This window comes from Aulonocara stuartgranti (genome assembly GCF_965226115.1).
Source record: "Aulonocara stuartgranti genome assembly, chromosome: 7".
Lineage (NCBI taxonomy): Eukaryota > Metazoa > Chordata > Actinopteri > Cichliformes > Cichlidae > Aulonocara > Aulonocara stuartgranti.
In genome coordinates this window covers 59,363,609-59,384,059 of record NC_138945.1, presented here as the reverse complement: position 1 = coordinate 59,384,059, position 20,451 = coordinate 59,363,609, and the positions used below count along the sequence as shown (strand labels likewise).

General features: G+C 44.1%; 1 protein-coding gene and 1 long non-coding RNA gene across 2 annotated transcripts; both read left to right on the top strand.

The window, feature by feature from the left end:
- The first annotated feature begins 341 nt into the window (after positions 1-341).
- LOC309711962 lies at positions 342-967 on the top strand. The gene is made up of 2 exons (XR_014278143.1): positions 342-607; positions 654-967. It is a non-coding gene; the product is annotated as an uncharacterized lncRNA (long non-coding RNA).
- Positions 968-1,541: 574 nt separating this feature from the next.
- Positions 1,542-12,444, top strand: LOC309709486 (uncharacterized protein; the record flags this gene model as incomplete). Its single annotated transcript, XM_082538101.1, has 13 exons — positions 1,542-1,772; positions 10,115-10,293; positions 10,388-10,453; positions 10,560-10,634; positions 10,728-10,793; positions 10,901-10,975; positions 11,076-11,141; positions 11,249-11,323; positions 11,419-11,484; positions 11,592-11,666; positions 11,766-11,810; positions 11,933-12,007; positions 12,418-12,444. Exons 1-13 carry the CDS (start codon positions 1,736-1,738, stop codon positions 12,442-12,444), a joined length of 927 nt encoding a protein of 308 aa, XP_082394227.1. The 5' UTR covers positions 1,542-1,735.
- Positions 12,445-20,451: the final 8,007 nt, after the last annotated feature.

Sequence of the window (20,451 nt, the reverse complement as noted above, 5' to 3'; positions counted from 1 at the left end):
CGGTGTGTCCTTCCGGGGTCAGAGGGCGCCCTGTGTGTTGTTGTTGTTGTTGCTGTGCGGTTGCCGCGCTGAGCAGTTAGCTAGCGACAGTGTTCTTCTGCAGATGTCAATAAACGGCTGTGCTCCCTGGCTAGCTCACGGGAAGCAAGACCAAACAACACCTCCGTCTCCTCGTTGTCTGAGCTCGCCACATTGGTGTCAGAAGTGGGATGATGGTGGCACCCCATGTTATGACCCGAGTGACTTTTCCCCCGCCTGTCGTGACCGGCGGTGCGCCAAAAGAAGGCACCTGGATATTTGCAAAGTGAAAGGAAAAAACAAGCGCAAATTCAAACGCGATTTCAATATGTCACATATTGACAGTGGCTCACCGATGCCAATGACATAATTACCCAGCTACATTTCCGAAAGAATGCAAAAGCATTGACATATATTTTTCCTTCCTACAATAGCCCGACGGGCAGGGCAGAGATAGATTTTGGTAGCCCGACTGGAAAAATCGCTAGCCCGATTTTGCAAGCCCTGTGTTACAGGCATGGCCCTTTAAGGATGAAGCCTGATGGGAAATGTATTCGGGATGTGTGTAGCGGGACTGCCTGGTGTGTGTGTGTGTGTGTGTGTGTGTGTGTGTGTGTGTGTGTGAAGAGAGAGAGCGGAGAAGGGGAAAAAGTAACGGTTAGCTACAGAAGAGACGGAAAGAAAATAAATAAAAGGAATATAATAACTCCCTCGACAGCCAGAGTTGTGTCGGCGATGCTCGCTGTGAGTAAACTGTTTCAGCCCACTGTACGCTGTGTTCGTGCCTTAGAGAAGAAATAAAGTTCGGTGAAGCAGTTTCCTACGCCTCCTTCGATCTTTTTGCTAGCGGAGTTGACCTGTATAGTAAGCTGTTGCCGGCTACGAGTCAGTTACGGAACCTTCAAGTAACTGCCAGAGGTTTCCTTACTACGGTTCGGGGCCGCGGATCTGGCGCGGTAACACCTGTATCTGATTGAGGAGTCACTCATCTTTGGAAAAGAGAGTTTATTACAGAGAAATGGCTCTTTCCAAAATAAAAGCTATACTATACGCTTCTTCTGGGCTATATTCTCAGCAGCATATTGTAGCGGGTCAGGGCTGTTCGGGGTTCTGTTTGTACAGTTATGTTTTGTTTATGTTGCCATAGTGACGGGTGACGCCCTCTCGCTGCGACGGTGTGTCCTTCCGGGGTCAGAGGGCGCCCTGTGTGTTGTTGTTGTGGCTGTGCGGTTGCCGCGCTGAGCAGTTAGCTAGCGACAGTGTTCTTCTGCAGATGTCAATAAACGGCTGTGCTCCCTGGCTAGCTCACGGGAAGCAAGACCAAACAACACCTCCGTCTCCTCGTTGTCTGAGCTCGCCACATTGGTGTCAGAAGTGGGATGATGGTGGCACCCCATGTTCTGACCCGAGTGACTTTTCCCCCGCCTGTCGTGACCGGCGGTGCGCCAAAAGAAGGCACCTGGACATTTGCAGGACTTTGTGTGGGGCAATGGGGTCGTCGGGGACGACTGACCCCTTAGGCGGGGGCTATGTAGCGGGTCAGGGCTATTCGGGGTTCTGTTTGTACAGTTATGTTTTGTTTATGTTGCCATAGTGACGGGTGACGCCTTCTCGCTGCGACGGTGTGTCCTTCCGGGGTCAGAGGGCGCTCTGTGTGTTGTTGTTGCTGTGCGGTTGCCGCGCTGAGGAGTTAGCTAGCGGCAGTGTTCTTCTGCAGATGTCAATAAACGGCTGTGCTCCCTGGCTAGCTCACGGTAACCAAGACCAAACGACACCTCCCTCTCCTCCTTGTCTGAGCTCGCCACAATATTAAACATATCAGGTCCCCATAAGGAGAATCATGTGCTAACGGCTGTCTAAATGACTCGGGTAAAGTTTGTAACATGCATGCTTGTTGTTTTTGTCTGCTTCCACTTGTCTTTGCACTAGGATGATGTCGGCGTAAATGTGCAGTCATATTCGTTGTGTTCCCACTAGTGCTCCGTTATCGAGCTACCCCTGCGTGGGGCTAGACGGCTAACACGTTAACGAGCTAACTGCTCGCTAACACACTAGTTCCCACCCATGTAATTGAGCCTGTTTAATTAAACCTGTTTCTCCATCACCTGTTCAGCTCTGATGATTCAGTAAGGACATCTCCTGGTTTCATCTTCATGTTTCCCTCTCACCACATATCCAAAGGGATATCATGACCAGCAGCTTTACAGCTGTGGCTCCAGCAAACATCAGCTGATACTAGAAATTAATATTAAATAAGTTCTAATAACAGCTGATCAAGCTTAAACGTGCTGCTGTTCTTTAGCGTGACCTCCGCCGGTTTCCTCTTCCTGGCGCAGAGAGAAAAGCCGATCAGCTGATCATTAATCAGTTTCATGATTGAATTAGCAACTTTCTAGCTGAAGTAGTACGGGACAAATCGCATTCCTTTTCACCTCAACTTTAAAGTTCGAACCCCTCGGCTGTAATTGGTCCAGTCCAGAGTCGATCATGACCAACTGGCCAATCCACCACTATTCACTTATACCGCTAAAAAAAAAGAAAAGAAATAAAACCCCATCGGCCCATAAAAACGAAAAATCACGAGCGGTCCCTGAGTGACAGCCTCAAAGGGGGGAAAACGGCTCAAGACTGTTTAATCTGTATCTTATGTGCACTATATATCACTATATCACAATAATTTTTCATATCATATGATTGTTCCTAGAAGCTTTCAATCGTATTAGTGTGTTTTAATAAGTTAGAATATTCATTTAATATCAACAAAAGACTTAAATTGGATCAAAAAAGGTTATATTGTGTTTATCTCATCAGCCATGACTGAATATGGCCACTGGATGTCAGCAGAGATGTGGTTAAAATAGGAGGCAAGTCAAAGAGTTGACTTTCAAAGCTAAAGTACCCAAACATTTGCTTCTTTTCAGAATGAGTGTATTTTTCTTGTAATAGACTTAAATACTTGCTGTGATTAAGGGAAGGATAAACCATTTATAATTGTGCAATTGTGTTTCTCTCAATAGTAAAATTGTAAGTAAGTTTATTTTATTGTGTTTTTGACTCAAAACAGCTTTATAGAGGTAAATAAATAAAAAGACAACTTCTGAAGATTAAACCTCATATCTTTAGACACTTGTCTCAGCACACCCATGCAAAAAAACAAAAAAACAAAAAATACCCAGGACCCCCCAAACAATAAAATTAAGGAGTGTGTACACACACCTTTTGGGATGATTTGATGTGAAATGTGTTTGGTGATAGACTCAGAGAAAAAAAAGGCTTAAGGCTGTTTAATCTGTATCCTATGTGCACTATATATCATTATGTAATAATAAGTGAAAGGCAAAGTGGACAAGTAGCAGTTCAGAGTTTCAGAGCAGGAACACCTGACTAAAAAATTGCCAACTGAAACTCAAAAGCATAAAGACACGATTTTAAGAGCTGTGGTGTGGATTTGTCCTTGATCCAACACAGCTGATTTAAATGGCTAAATTACCTGCTCAACATGTCTTGAAGTTCTTCAGAGGCCTGGTAATGAACTTATCATTTGATTTAGGTCTGTTGACCCAGGGTGATATCTAAAACTGGAGGCCTGGAGTTCTCTACACCAGATTTAGGGCTTTTAATACTGTACCTGTACAATAGGTACAGGTAAATAGAATAATGGAATATATAATCACAGAAGAAAAAACTTTTCCCCTCTTTTTGTGTTAATGGGGGGGGGGGGGTTGAAGCTGGTTTGCAGACTCCACTGGGTGTATGACGTGGGTGTGTGGATGGAGTGCCCACCTGCTGCCCAGTGTGTGCTGTTAAGTGAATTCACATGACATTTGTTTCAGATGCTGTTTCTCTGCTGTTTCTCCCAGTAGTGAAAGCTATATGTTTAATCTAAAATATATGTGTTCATACTCTTTTTTTCTATTGCAATTATCAATTATTTTTGAGTAGACTAAAGGCAGTGTATGGCCCAGGGGGACAGTTTGCATCCAGCAAATGACCCCAGTCAGATCGGCACATGTGAGGTGTAAGAGACAAATTCTGGATATTAGTATTAGTGTTTGTAATATTAAAATAAGTTTATCTAATGTTACGCAGATATGCCTCTGACAAAATATTGGATATGCTCTTTTGTTCTCTAGTTAATGGCATCATCATATACATGTAGTGCCTCAGTACTGTGGAGCAAATATTACACCAAGTAATAGATGAACAATTAAATGACAGAAAAGTTCCTGTGTTTTCCACTCTCTGTAAACGAAATTTCAGTTGATTACAATGTGTCCACAGTAAAATAAATAAAAAGTAAAAATCAATCAATCAATAAAATAGGACATCTAAAGTATTTTTTGCTTTATAATGGCACGATAGTCGGGACAAAGAGCTACCAAACCTTTTTCTATAATTTTACACATTTTATTTTGCCCAGAGAGTCATTTTGACATTTATTTCATTAAATAGAACAGCCTTTCTTTAACATGTAGTAGAACACACACATCCAGCTGAAATTGCACTTTTTTTTCTTATATTGAGATATTACAGGGACTATAGGTGGAGCTAAACTTATTTACACTGACAGAAAGGGGTTTTTTCTGGCCTGGACAACTTAAGATTAAAGTGCACTGTATGTGCACAGCCTTATATGCCCCCTAGAGCTCTTACATCGGGTGATCTTTTGCTCTTGGCCACACCAAGGTCAAGGCTGATTCTTAGAGGTGATAGTGCATTTGCGGTCGTGGTGCCTAAATTGTGGAATGATTTGCCTCTCCACATTAGACAGGCTCCTACCTTCAACCTTTTTAAATCCTATCTTAAAACACATTTCTACTCACTGGCTTTTAATACTGTACGAGAGTCATGTACTTATTTATTTGTCATTAGCTATCTGTCATTGATGTTAATTGATATTGCTATTTTATTGTGTGTTATTTTATTGTGTAATTTGTATGTTTGTACAGCACTTTGGTCAACACCACTGTTGTAATTAAAAGTGCTATATAAATAAATAAAATAAATGTGGCTCCAAGTGTAAAATGAGTTTGACCTCCCTGATTATAGTGTTAAACTGTACGGCTGTGACAGGAAATGGCCACTGGATGTCAGCAGAGAATGAGAATGATTGAATATCCTTATTTTCTTTAATTAAGGTATTAATAAATCAGTGATTTAATAATAGAATCATTTTTTGCTGTATATTCACGTAATAGTAAAGTTGTAAGTTTTATTTCTATTGTGGGAAAAGGAAGAAAAAGAGAAGTCACAAATGCTTTATAGAGGCAAATAAAATTAAAAAAAACAAAAACAAAACAACCCACTACAAGAGAAAGTGGACAAGTAGCAGGCCAGAGACTTCATGTGAAGATCAAGTCTTAGAGACTGAATGAAATTTATCCCCGCATTTTACACTTAAGCGTATAAAGTGGATAAAACAGATCCCAATTGCTGTTTATTTTGGGCACTAATGCGCAGGAGAAATAATTAAATTGTTTGTCTTGTCAAGATTTCACTGCAAAAACGTATTTGCCATCCAACAACTGACTGCATTAAGGCATTCATTTAAAATGGATAAGTTAATGAGTTTGTGAGGTTTAAAAAAGAAGTAAAGTTGAATGTGATGGACATACAAGTCACGAGAAATTATTTTAAAAGTACTGATAAATAGAGCACCTAATCTAGAACTTTGTAGAACGCCACATGACAGATCACCAACACCTAGACCACCGAAACCATAAGCATTCTCTGGAGTTGCCCCACCCCTGACTTTGTAAACATTCATCAGTTCACTGATTAAGGGAACCGCCTTTAGTCAGCCCTCACAATCAACAAGTTACAAGCTATTCAGAGGGACTGGGCATTATTGTCCTTAAAACAATCGAAGTGCCTTGAAGGTATTTTTGGTATTGGATCTGAGGTGCTTGGATTTTGATCACAGCTTTTCCCCCCTCTTGCTTCACGACAATGGAGCACAAACAAGGAGCATTTGTGCTGCTGAAGATACATTTGCTCTGTGTACTCTTTATCTACGGACAGTCTAGTGTAAATTGCAAAAAAGGTAAGCTAAGACAAAAGGCGTTTGGGTCACAGAAGTCACTAATTGTTTGGTTTTACTGTTACTATTGTTACTGTTATTATTGTGACGCAAAAGAGAGAGGTCATTAATTAATGTTTCATACAGAATTATATCCTCAACTTAAAATCAACAATGTTTAATGTTTAAGGCTGAATTTTATTTTAAGGCTTATCCTATTCCATTGATTGTCTTATTTTTTGCTGCTCTAACATTGCACTGTCCAATTTCTGCAATAACACAACAAATTTCCCAAGTGTGGGACTAATAAAGATTTATCTTATCCTATCTTATCTTATCCTATCTGGCTGTTGTCTTTTCACACATCGCTGTCTCCTGTTTGAAGGAAGGTTGGCTCTCGTATCTTAAATTTCTCCACATGTGAGAAATTCTTTGATACTTTTAATTTATATCTATCCCCTTATAACTAATCTTTTTAATAATACCTGTCGTTCCATTTTAGATAGCTTTTAACAATGCAATAAGAGATGTGATGGCTGCCTATTTTTTCACACCTGCAAAGATCAGAGGTAATCCAAAGGTGTTGTTTGACTCCATTAGTGGTATTATTACTCCTCTTGCACCTGCAGCCCCCTTTCTTCATAGGGGAAGTAAAGATTTTCTCTCTTTCTTGCTAGAAAAAAATCAGTAATGTAAGAAAAAAAAAATTCCCATCAGTATCTTCATTGTCAGTTCCTACTCCAGCTCAGCCTGTTATTTTAGAAACTTTTTCACACGTTTATCTTACCTCAATGAAAGCGTCCTCCTGTTGACTTGACATTTTACCTGCATCTTTATTCTCCTCGCCTAATCAACAGTTCACTGGTGTCTGGTAAAGTTATTATTTTAAAAATGTGATATCCACCCCCTTTAAAAAAATAAAAAACCAAGTTAGACCCTTCTCTTCTTAGCAGTTACAGACCAATCTCAAAATTGCCATTTATTGCTAAGATTTTAGAAAAGGCCTTGCCGTATTAAACCATTTAGTCGACCTTTGTTTTTGTTGTTATGTATTTTATTTTATTTTAGAGGAAAAAAAGAGAAAACAAGCAAAAAAAAGAGCAACATAATAAACACAACACCATCACATTAATCTAGCTAAGTGTAAATAGCAGTAAATACTAAATATTGAAAGTTGTGCAGCACGCAGGACCGACAGCACCCAATGTGCTTTGAGGTAGCAGCCAAGAAAGGTGTAGTTTGTGTCTCTGAAGAGTGAACACCGTTGTGCACACCTGTGTGGATGAGCACGGCTGTATACAAAAGGTTTCTCCATGTAACGATCTGCTAGAGGGTGTGGACAGGGCTATGGCTCCCTGGGGACAGGGCATGAAGCAGGCATGGAGGAGATCCAGGCCCCAGACATTCACAGGCCCCAGATTGCGAGAGCCCAAGAAGGACCACCAGAGGGGCATCCATGCCACCCTCCTGGGAAGAGCTGAGGAGAGCCCTAGATGAAGGAACACCCAGCAGCCATGGAGCAGAAGCCAGAGTGGGCTACAGTGGTGTGCCAGTAGGCTCCGCCGGCAGCCAGCTGTGCCAGAGTGAACTGAGCCGCAGGCCCAGAGGCCTGAGGGCCCCCCACACCCCGGAAGAGGCCCAACCAAGCCACGGGCGCCAGACCCTGCCAAGCAGCCACCAAGAGTAAGCCAGTACATACCTGAGCGCCCAGCACCAGACACCAAGAACCACCAACGCACCGACGCCTGAGGGCATCAGCCACTGGTAGGGAGTGTGGTGAGGAGAGATAGGCCTCCATACTTTGGAGGGCCTGAGATGTTCCCAGAGAGGTGGAGTCTAACACCCGACCTGACATATAGACACAGACAAACAGGCACACAGAGACACAAACGTGTATTCCCACCCTCATGCACATATACACAAATACTCAGCAATCACCCAACGTAAAGACAGACACAAATGGACATTGTACACACAATCATACTCCCCAAACATACTCTATACCCCAGGTCCAGGTACCCTCGCCCCCAGAGGGGGAAACTGCACCTAGACCCAGGAGATGTTACCCTGTCTCCCTGGGTGGAGGCAAGCAGACCGCCCCCGGCTCCACAGCAGCAGGGAGGCCCCGCATCCCAGCCCCTCCGCCTGATGCCTAATAGAGAACAGGGGTGTGTGAAGACCCCATACCTCCCTCCTCCCGCTCATCCCACATAGCAGACAGGTCTGGTCCGAATCTGGTGTCGAGCTGGCACTGCTGGCTGACTTCTGGCATGGTAAGTGGGATGTCATCCAGATATGGTCCAGGCCTGGCGTAGATGGCACTGTTTATGTGATGGCATGCCATATCTGGCCCGATTATGGTTTGGTGTATGAGGCCCAGGCTCATAGAAAACAGGTCTTCCACAGATCTGGCATCAAGCTGACACTTCTGACTGACTGGTGTCGTTTCAGGATGTATGTCAACCAGATGTGGGCCAGGCCTGGCAATGATGGCACTATTTATGTTCCTATTTTTCCTATTTTAGTTAGAAGACCCAAATGCCACGTTGCAATACTATACTGCTACGGTAGCCAACATTTCAAATACAGGTTTGACAGGTTTGTGAGTGTACACTTTATCCAAAAACTAGTGAGGGTTTACTCATGTTTACCACTGGGTGGTTCTAGCTGAGGTGGTATAGCCGGTCACCTACTGATCGGAAGGTTAGTGATTCGATTCCTGAGTCCACCAGTCTGCATGGAAAGAGAGTGAATGTAGTTACGAAGCACTCAGTTTTGAGAAAATAGGTAAATGTGGCATGTTGTATAGAGCACTTTAAGTAATCCGGAAGAATAGAAAAGCGCTATATAAGAATCAGTACATTAACTGCCTGAACAGAGTTTCATCTTGTTACTTTTGCACTGTTATGTTCCGGCACATGTTGTTATTACATGGCTTGATTAAGGTTCACATTAGGCTGACATCTGGGTCCAGAGCTGAAACTGTTCTAGGCCAGCACAGGGCCAGCAGTGTGTCTGCAACTGACCCGTGGCTGCACACAACTTACACATGGCCGACATACCGCAAAGAATGACAGCCCTTTGGTGGCCCAGATCAGGTTGGCCAGAGCTAATCCACACATGGTCCAGCACACAACCACCAGTGTGTCTGCAACTGGCCTTGTGCTGGCCCATGTGTAAGCCACCTCTGGCAAACCAGATCTGGGCCACCAACGGGCCGTCATTCTTTGCAGTATGTGGGCCATGTGTAAGCACATTGTGTGGGCCAGATCTGGGGCATACCCATTTTGCTATGTGGGATGTGTAGTGTTATTGTGTGTTGTTCTAAAGTGCATTTAAAACACAGTAGTCAACCGTAGCTTGCCTCCACCAGTGTGTGAATGTGAGAGTGAATGAATAGTGGCATTGTAAAGCGCTTTGGGTGCCTTGAAAAGCGCTATATAAATCTAATCCATTATTATATATTTTTATGAATGTTTGCACAATGTCACCCCAAAAATTGCCGGTTCCATTTTCTTTAAAAAATTATAGAGAAATATGTGGTTGCTCAAGACTTTTGCACAGTACTGGATGAATAAATTATTACCTCTACACATAGCTGGTACATATACAGTATATGCACTGGGCCATATCTCATTATCTTTTAATTCAGGTGTTTTCAATTCCATATGATTTCACACACAGGTGTATAAATCATGCACCTAGTCATGCAGTCTACATTTACAAAAATTTGGCAATGAATGGGTCGTTGTAAAGAGCAAACCTACTCAGGCCTTAACATCAGCACAAACACTGTGGAGCAGGTTTACTTGAATGAGCAGCTCCTATAGGCATAATGTGTACGTAGCCGACTTCATTTTTACCCAAACTATGTATTTTTTCTTAACCTCATTATTTCTCCTCATTATTGCCTCTGATCATTTATTGTATTTTGAATACTCTTGCACTATTTCTATCAGTGGACTCCTCATGAACAGAAAATCATATCTGATTATTCACTGATAAACCAGATTTTTACTAACTCCCAACTATAAGATCCTGTCATTCCCACCCAGTTTACCAGGATTTATATTTTAGGAACCAAAGATTCTCTGACTGACACCAGCCATCATCCTCAGGACATTCAGAGGGATCAGATGCAGAGAGCTGTGGTACTGGAGCATCGAAGAGCTCCTCGAGATGTAAATGATAGACTACAGAAGCTAGAGATAAGGGTGGGGGAGATGGCTCGGGTGCTGGATGAGGTCAGAGCTCAGGTAAAGTGATGCACTTAAAGCATGAGTTTCACAAAACATTGACACAGTGAACCATGACATGACGTACTAGGATTTTTTTTGTTTTTTATAACAGACTGACAGACTGTTGAGCCTGGAGAATAGGATGGAGGAGCTGGCTCGTAAGCTGAACGTGGCCACTGTATGAGCAAAAAATCACATAATGAAACATGACATGGCATACTGGGATTTTTAATTTTGATTTATTACTTATATTTTTACTTCTTTGGCCCAATGGCAAACTATAGAGAAATGATAGCCTGCAACATCTGGAGGATATATCAAGGGAGCTGGATCGCATGCAGAAAACGATCAACACTCAGGTAAAGATTGCACTTAGTGAGTTTTCACAAAACAATGACACAATGAAACATGACATGACATACTGGGATTTTTTTTTCTTTTTTTCATAACAGACTGACAACCTGTTGAGGCTGGAGAATAGGATGGACAAGCTGGCACATACACTGAACGTGGCCATTGTAAGAGCCAAAATGACATAATGAAACATGACATGACATACTGGGATTTTAAACTTTGATTTATTTACTTTTATTGTTACTTTTTTTGGCCCAATGACAAACTACAGCAAAATGATAGCCTGCAACATCTGGACAATATCTCAAGGAAGCTGGATCGCATGCAGAAAATGTTCATAGCTCAGGTAAAGATTGCACTCAGTCCAATGAGTTTTCACCAAAAAATGACACACTGAAACATGACATAACATACTAGGATTTTTAAAAAAAAAAATTTTATAACAGACTGACAAACTGTCGAGGCTGGAGAATAGGATGGACAAGCTGGCACATACACTGAACGTGGCCATTGTAAGAGCCAAAAATGACATAATGAAACATGACATGATATACTGGGATTTTAAACTTTGATTTATTTACTTTTATGTTTACTTTTTTGCCCTAATGACAAACTACAGCAAAATGATAGCCTGCAACATCTGGAGAATATCTCAAGGAAGCTGGATCACATGCAGAAAACGGTCAAAGCTCAGGTAAAGATTGCACTCAGTCCAATGAGTTTTCACAAAAAATGACACAATGAAACATTACATAACATACTAAAAAAAAATTCTTTTTTTTATAAAAGACTGACAACCTGTCGAGGCTGGAAAATAGGATGGACGAGCTAGCACGTACACTGAACGTTGCCATTGTACGAGCCAAAAAGGACATGATGAAACATGACATGACATACTGGGATTTTAAACTTTGATTTATTTACTTTAATTTTCACTTTTTTGCCCCAATGACAACCTACAGAGAAATGATAACCTGCAACATCTGGAGCATATATCAAGAGAGCTCGATCATATGCAGAAAACCGTCAAAGCTCAGGTAAAGATTGCACTTACTCTATGAGTTTTCACAAACAAATAACACAATGAAACATGAAATTACATGCTTGGATTTTTTTTTTCTTTTTTTTTATAACAGACTGAAAAACTGTCAATGCTGGAGAATAGGATAGACGTAACCACTGTGCGAGCCAAAATTGGCATAATTAAACATGACATGGCATAATTAAACATGACATACTGGGATTTTAAACTTTTATTCATTTACTGTTATTTTTACTTTTTTGCCCCAATGACAAACTATAGAGAAATGACAGCCTGCAAAATCTGGAGGATATATCAAGAAAGCTGGATCATAGGCTGCACTTGGTCAGTGTTGAGGTAAATATTCCACTTCATATTTCTTGATGCATGTTCAATCATCCAGGTATGGAAATTCCAATGTTGATCCCCCGAAAGAACAACTCTTCTTACAATGCTGTGATTGCAGCCATTCCCCAACTCTCTGTGAATGGTAATCATGGACATTGATAAGTGGTTTTGATTATGACAGTTTACATATAAATGATCAAGAAACTGACATCTAGAGCCCATTGTTAGTCAGTGGTGCTAGTTTCAGTCATTGTGCAAAGGTACTGTTTATAAGGTTGGAGAAACCTGGAGTCAGCTGAGACTGAAGAAGTCACTTGGATGATTGATGAATCATTTCTGCCACTGAAACTGCTACGTCCAGATAAACAGAATCAACCTTTTAGGATTTCACTTCATAATATTCCACAATGGTCCCGCAGGCCCACCACCCGCAGGAGGCGCCATAGGGGTCGGGTGCATTGTGTGCCGGGTGGCGGCCAGGAGCGGAGGCCCTGGCGGACTGACCCCCGGCTGCCAAGACTGGCAATAGGGACATGGAATGTCACCTCTCTGGTGGGGAAGGAGCCTGAGTTAGTGCGTGAGGTTGAGAGGTACCGGCTAGATATAGTCGGGCTCACCTCTACACATGGCTTGGGCTCTGGAACCAGTCTCCTGGAGAGGGGCTGGACTCTGTCTCAGTCTGGAGTTGCCCCTGGTGGGAGGCGGCGGGCTGGGGTGGGTATCCTAATATCCCCTCGGCTTGCTGCCGGTACGTTGGGGTTTTTCCCGGTGGACGAGAGGGTTTGTTCCCTGCGCCTTAGGGTCGGGGAACGGGTCCTGACTGTCATCTGCGCTTATGCACCGAGTGGCAGTTCAGAGTACCCAGCCTTCTTAGAGTCCCTGGGGGGGGGGGGGGTGCGCTGGAGGGTGCTCCACCTGGAGACTCTGTTGTCCTGCTGGGAGACTTCAATGCTCACGTGGGTAACGACAGCGAGACCTGGAGGGGCGTGATTGGGAGGAACGGCCTCCCTGATCTGAACCCGAGCGGTGCTCTGTTATTGGACTTCTGTGCTAATCACAGTTTGGCCATAACGAACACCCTGTTCGAACATAAGAGTGTCCATAAGTGCACGTGGCACCAGGACGCTCTAGGCCGTAGGTCGATGATCGATTTTGTAATCGTATCAGCAGACCTGCGACCATATGTTCTGGACACTCGGGTAAAGAGAGGGGCTGAGCTGTCAACTGATCACCACCTGGTGGTGAGTTGGATCAGGTGGCGGGGGAGGACGCTGGACAGACCTGGTGCACCTAAACGCGTAGTGAGGGTGTGCTGGGAACGTCTAGCAGAGGCCCCAGTCCGCGAGATCTTCAACGCACACCTCCGGCAGAGCTTCAACAGCATTCCGAGGGAGACTGGGGACATTGAGTCCGAATGGACCATGTTCAGCGTCTCCATTGCCGAAGCTGCTGCATTGAGCTGCGGCCGCAAGGTGGTTGGTGCCTGCCGTGGTGGTAATCCCCGAACCAAATGGTGGACACCAGAGGTGAAGGGAGCCACCAGGCTGAAGAAGGAGTCCTATTGGGCTTGGTTAGCCTGTGGGACTCCGGAGGCAGCCGACAGGTATCGACAGGCCAAGCGGAATGCGGCTCGGGCAGTGGCTGAAGCAAAAACTCGGGTGTGGGAGGAGTTCGGAGAGGCCATGGAAAAAGACTTTCAGACTGCCTCGAAGAGATTCTGGCAAACCGTCAGACGTCACAGGAGGGGAAAGCGGTGCTCTACCTGCACTGTGTATAGTGCTGGCGGAGCGCTGCTGACGTCGACTGAGAAAATTGTCAGGCGGTGGAAGGAATACTTTGAGGACCTCCTTAATCCCACTGACACGTCTTCCGAGGAGGAAGCAGAGTCTGGGGATGAGGGGAATGACCCGCCAATTTCCGGGGGCGAGGTCACTGAGGCAGTTAAACAACTCCTCGGTGGCAGAGCCCCTGGTGTTGATGAGGTCCGCCCCGAGTTCCTGAAGGCTCTGGACGTTGTAGGGCTGTCCTGGTTGACACGCCTCTGCAATGTTGCGTGGAGATCAGGGGCAGTACCTGTGGACTGGCAGACCGGGGTGGTGGTCCCCATCTTTAAGAAAGGGGACCGGAGGGTGTGTTCCAACTACAGGGGGATCACACTCCTCAGCCTCCCTGGGAAAGTCTATGCCAGGGTGCTGGAAAGGAGAGTTCGTCCGTTAGTCGAACCTCAGATACAGGAGGAACAATGCGGTTTTCGTCCTGGTCGCGGAACACTGGACCAGCTCTTTATCCTCTCCAGGATACTTGAGGGTGCATAGGAGTTTGCCCAACCAGTCTACATGTGTTTTGTGGACTTGGAGAAGGCATTCGACCGTGTCCCTCGGGGTGTGCTGTGGGAGGTGTTGCGGGAATATGGGGTGTCTGGCCCATTGCTACGGGCCATTCGATCCCTATACAACCGTTGCAAGAGCTTGGTTCGCATTGCCGGCAATAAGTTGGACTCGTTCCTGGTGGGTGATGGGCTCCGCCAGGGCTGCCCTTTGTCTCCGGTTCTGTTCATAATTTTTATGGACAGGATTTCTAGTGGAGGGGTGGAGGGCTTTCGCTTTGGTGGCCTCAGAATCTCATCTCTGATTTTTGCAGATGATGTGGTTCTGTTGGCTTCATCGGGTGAGGGCCTCCAGCTCGCACTGGAACGGTTCGCAGCCGAGTGTGAAGCAGCGGGAATGAGGATCAGCACCTCCAAATCTGAGGCCATGGTTCTCAGCCGGAAAAGGGTGGAGTGCCCACTCCGGGTCGGGGATGAGTTCCTGCCCCAAGTGGAGGAGTTCAAGTATCTCGGGGTCTTGTTCGCGAGTGATGGGAGAAGGGAGACGGAGATCGACAGACGGATTGGGGCTGCAGTAATGCAGATGCTGCACCGGTCCGTCGTGGTGAAGAGGGAGCTGAGTGTAAAAGCGAAGCTCTCAATTTACCGGTCGATCTACGTCCCTACCCTCACCTATGGCCATGAGCTGTGGGTAGTGACCGAAAGAACGAGATCGCGGATACAAGCGGCAGAAATGAGCTTCCTCCGAAGGGTGGCTGGCCTCTCCCTTAGAGATAGGGTGAGAAGTTCGGCCATCCGGGAGAGGCTCAGAGTAGAGCAGCTGCTGCTCCACATCGAAAGGAGCCAGCTGAGGTGGTTCGGGCATCTGACAAGGATGCCCCCTGGGCGCCTCCTGGGTGAGGTGTTCCAGGCATGTCCCACCGGGAGGAGGCCCCGGGGCAGACCCAGGACACGCTGGAGAGATTATATCTCTCGGCTGGCCTGGGAACGCCTTGGTATTCCCCCGGATAAGCTGGAGGAGGTGGCTGGGGAGAGGGAGGTCTGGGCCTCTTTGCTTAGGCTGCTGCCCCCGCGACCCGGCCCCGGACAAAGCGGATGAAGATGGATGGATGGATGGAATATTCCACAATGAGTTTTCATGAAAAATGGCATGAAACATTGCAGGACATATCTGGACATATATTTTTGTTTGTTTGTTTTATAACAGAATGAAAAACTAAAGAGAGAGATGTACTTCCTGAAATCATGTTTGAAGGAGCAATGCAAAGAAGGTGACTCATGTTCTTTCTGTGAGAGCTATTATCTGTCATATATCACTATCGGTGTTTCTTTTCATTTCATTCAACAGTCAAATGCTTGGGCACACCTTCTCATTTAATGGTTTGTCTTTGTTTTCATGATTATTTACATTGTAGTTTCTCACAATGTAAATAATGTAAATAAGGCATCAAAACTATGAATGAACATATATGGAATTATTTAGCAAACAAAAAAGTGTGAAATAACTCAAAACAAGTTATACATTTTAGATTCTTAAAAATAGCCACAATTTGCTTTGATTATTGCTTTGCACACTTTTGGCATTCTCCTGATGAGCTTCATGAAACCTGAAATGGTTTTCCAACAGTATTGAAGGAGTTCCCAGAGATGCTGAGCGCTTGTTGGCCCTTTTGACTTTGCTCTGTCATCCATCTCATCCCAAACCATCTCGACTGGTTTTAAGTTAGGCAACAGTGGACTCCAGGTCATCTGGCAGAGCACTCCATCACTCTCCTTCTTGGTCAAATAGCCCTCAGACAGCCTGGAGGTATGTTTGAGGTCATTGTCCTGTTGAAAGATAAAAAATGGTACAACTAAACGCAAACTGGATGGGATGGCATGTTGCTGCAGGTTGCTGTGGAAGCCATGCTGATTTCATTGTGCCTTCAGTTTTGAATAATTCCCCAACAGTGTCGCCAGCAAAGCACCCACACATCATCACACCTTGTCCTTGATGCTTCACCGTAGGAACCGTGCATGTAGAGACCATCCATTCACCTTTTCTGTGTCTCGCAAAGACACGGCACAAGGCAGAGGGTCTCAAAGATCTCAAATTTGGATTCATCTAACCAAAGCACAGATTTCCACTGGTCTAATGCCCATTCCTTGCATTTCTTGGTACAAACAAATCTCTTTGCTTGTTTCTTTTTCTTACTAGTGGTTTCTTAGCAGTTATTCGACCATAAAGGTGTGAAGTCGTCTCGATTTTCTGAGGCATCTGAGGTCCTTCAACATCTGTCGTACAATGCTCAGGATTTTCTATGAGTTTTTTGTGGCCAGTGCTATCCTCTATGCTGTTCCATGCTGGGGCAGCAGGTTGAGGGTCGCAGATGCCAACAGACTAAATAAACTGATCCGCAAGGCCAGTAATGTTGTGAGGATGGAGCTGGATTCCCTTAAGGTGGTGTCTGAGAGGTGGATGTTGTCTAAGACAAAACAATGCTGGATAATACCACCCACTTCATGATGTGTTGGCTAGTCACAGGAACTCATTCAGTGAAAGACTGAGATTACCAAAAAGCACCACTGAACAACACAGGAAATTAATCCTGCTCATGGCCATCTCTCTATACAAGTCCTCCATCTAATGCACAGTAAACACTGCAATAGTTACACCCTTTTTGCACACGCTCTTTTCTACTCTGTAATATTCTATTTATTTATAAGACCTCTGTTAGTTCTTGATATTTATAATTGAGTGATGTCTATATGCTTTTACTTAAATTTGTAAAATCTGTAACATATTGTATTGTTTAAATTGTTTAGCCGGTTATTGTTACTGTCTTAGAGCAGTTGTAACCCACATAATTTCCTTAGGGATTTATAAAGTATTCTGATTTTGATTCACGCAGTCTCCTCTGAACAGTTGATGTAGAGATGTGTCTGCTACTGGAACTCTGTGTGGCATTCATCTGGGGTCTAATCTGAGGTGCTGTTAACTTGTGATTTCTGAGGCTGTTGACTCAGTGAATTTATCCTCAGCAGCAGAGGTAACTCTTGGTTTTCCTTTCCTGGGGCGGTCCTCATGTAAGCCAGTTTTGTCATAGCGCTTGACGGTTTTTGCGGCTGCATTTGGGGACAGATTCAAAGTTTTAGCTATTTTCCCAACTGACTGACCTTTAGTTCTAAAGTGAAAGACAGAGATTACCAAAAAGAGATTACCTAAAGTAATTCATTAAAGTAATGATGGACTGTCATTTCTCTTAACTGACTGGTTCTTGCCATAATATGAATTCTAACAGTTGTCAAATAGGAATGTCAGCTGTGTACCAACCTGACTTCTGCACAACACAACTGATGGTCCCAACCCCATTAAGAAGGCACGAATTTCCATAAACGAACCCTGACAAGGCACACCTGTGAAGTAAAAACCATTTCAGGTGACTACATCATGAAGCTCATTGAGAGAAGGCCAAGGGTTTGCAGCGCTGTCAACAAAGCAAAGGGTGGTTACTCTGAGGAATCTAAAATTGAAAACTTTTTTTTTCTTAGCTGCATATGGTAAATGGTAAATGTTAATGGCCAGTATTTGTATTGCGCTTTACGAGTCCCTCAGGACCCCAAAGCGCTTTACACATTCAGTCATCCACCCATTCACACACTGGTGATGGCAAGCTACATTGTAGCCACAGCCGCCCTGGGGCGCACTGACAGAGGTGAGGCATATGTATATACATCTTGCTTCATATATTTGATGTCTTCAGTATGTATCTACAATGTAGAACATAGTCAAAATAAAGAAAAAACATTAAATGACAAGGTGTGTCCAAACCTTTGACTGGTAGTGAAAGCTTATGCATAAGTTCAACAAGGAAGATCTATGGTCTCACATCTGTCCACTCCCAGGTGCTGCTGGCTAAATCTAAGCTTTATCACTTTCCCACACTGGCATCACTGGTCTAGTCCAATCACCTTCTCCTGGTCTGCTCCAGGCCAATCAGCATTCATGACACACGTCTCCGAGTGAGTGTCCAGCATTCAGACAGCTACCTGAGGACACTCTTCATGTGAGAGAAAATCTGCTCACACAGATATGTAAAGCCAAGCTCCATGAACACGCGCAGCTATGGATTCCAGCTGCTTCAATGTTGCATTAACTGGCATTAACTCAGCCAGAGTTGGGAGACAAATCTAGCTGCTCATTAAAGATTTCTGGTTTGATCAGAAAAGAAAACATTGGACCATATACCTGAAAGTCCCAAAAACGCATTGTGAATTCTGTCTCGAGTCTACGGATGTATCCGTGTATTTCCGTGGTGCTGATGCTGTGCTGAGCGGACAGCTCCTGAAGCTTTTGAAACATCGGAATGTGGAGAGCTAACAACGTCCCTCTCACCAGTAGGCTAAGTTATTTTTAGCCAATTACAAGTTGAATCTGGTAGTTGGGGTTGTTAGCTAAGATACCGTCATTAAGAAGTGGCACAACTAATATGTCTATGTGAGCTAATTTGCGAAAGAAAGAAAAGTATTTCTTTGTGCCCCCCTATCCCTGTTAATGCCCTACCTGGCCCCCCTGGCAAAACTTTGCTAGACCCGCCCCTGCACAGTTACCAGCTGTCAGCTACTTGGAAAAGGATCCTGATGTTATTTGTCTCCCAGAAACAGTTCATAACTTCAACTCATTCATGTCACCTAAAAGGTAAACCTGTTTCTCCATCACCTGTTCAGCTCTGATGATTCAGTAAGGACATCTCCTGGTTTCATCTTCATGTTTCCCTCTCACCAGATAACCAAACCGATCATGACCAGCAGCTTTACAGCTGTGGCTCCAGCAAACATCAGCTGATACTAGAAATTAATATTAAATAAATTCTAACAACAGCTGATCAAGCTTAAACGTGCTGCTGTTGTTTAGCGTGACATCTGCTGGTTTTCTCTTTCTGGCGCAAAGTGGGCGATAAATAAACAAGAGAGAAAAGCCGATCAGCTGATCATTGATCAGTTTCATGATTGAAGTAGCAAAAGGATAGGGAGGAGAGAGAATGAGAGAAGAAGAGGCAGCTGTGCAGTGTAACGACAGAATAAATCCAGCTTTGTGTCTTTTTCCATTCTAGCTGAAGTACGGGACAAATCGCGTTCCTTTTCAGCTCAATATGAGACGCGTAATATTTTCTCTGAATACGGGACATTCCGTTTTTACGGGACGGTTGGCAACTCTACTAACTAACCTTATAAATGAAATATAGTTCACTATCAGTAACATCATAACACCCACCCAGCTGTATAGACACTCTGTCATGCTAGCTAGCATGCAGTACGAGTTATTGTAACGGACTGTAAAAAGTCAGCACAACGAAAATAAACTCCACCTAAACTTGGTTTATATCTGACTCAGATAGTCTGCAGGTCATAACTTCTTACCTGAAGTTTAGTTCACCTGACACTCGGACCGCCCCGCCTCAGGTCTCTCCTCTTGCCTTGTAAATCTCTGACAGGTGAGTATATCATATATCTGTAGAGTGTAATGTTGTTAGGGCTCCCTTACACAGACTCTTCAGAATCAGAATCAGAAAGGGTTTTATTGCCAAATGTTGAGCAGGTTTACAACATTAGGAAATTGCTGCAGTGCTTCAGTGCAAACATACAGGGAGTGCAGAATTATTAGGCAAATGAGTATTTTGTCCACATCATCCTCTTCATGCATGTTGTCTTACTCCAAGCTGTATAGGCTCGAAAGCCTACTACCAATTAAGCATATTAGGTGATGTGCATCTCTGTAATGAGAAGGGGTGTGGTCTAATGACATCAACACCCTATATCAGGTGTGCATAATTATTAGGCAACGTCCTTTCCTTTGGCAAAATGGGTCAAAAGAAGGACTTGACAGGCTCAGAAAAGTCAAAAATAGTGAGATATCTTGCAGAGGGATGCAGCAGTCTCAAAATTGCAAAGCTTCTGAAGCGTGATCATCGAACAATCAAGCGTTTCATTCAAAATAGTCAACAGGGTCGCAAGAAGCGTGTGGAAAAACCAAGGCGCAAAATAACTGCCCATGAACTGAGAAAAGTCAAGCGTGCAGCTGCCAAGATGCCACTTGCCACCAGTTTGGCCATATTTCAGAGCTGCAACATCACTGGAGTGCCCAAAA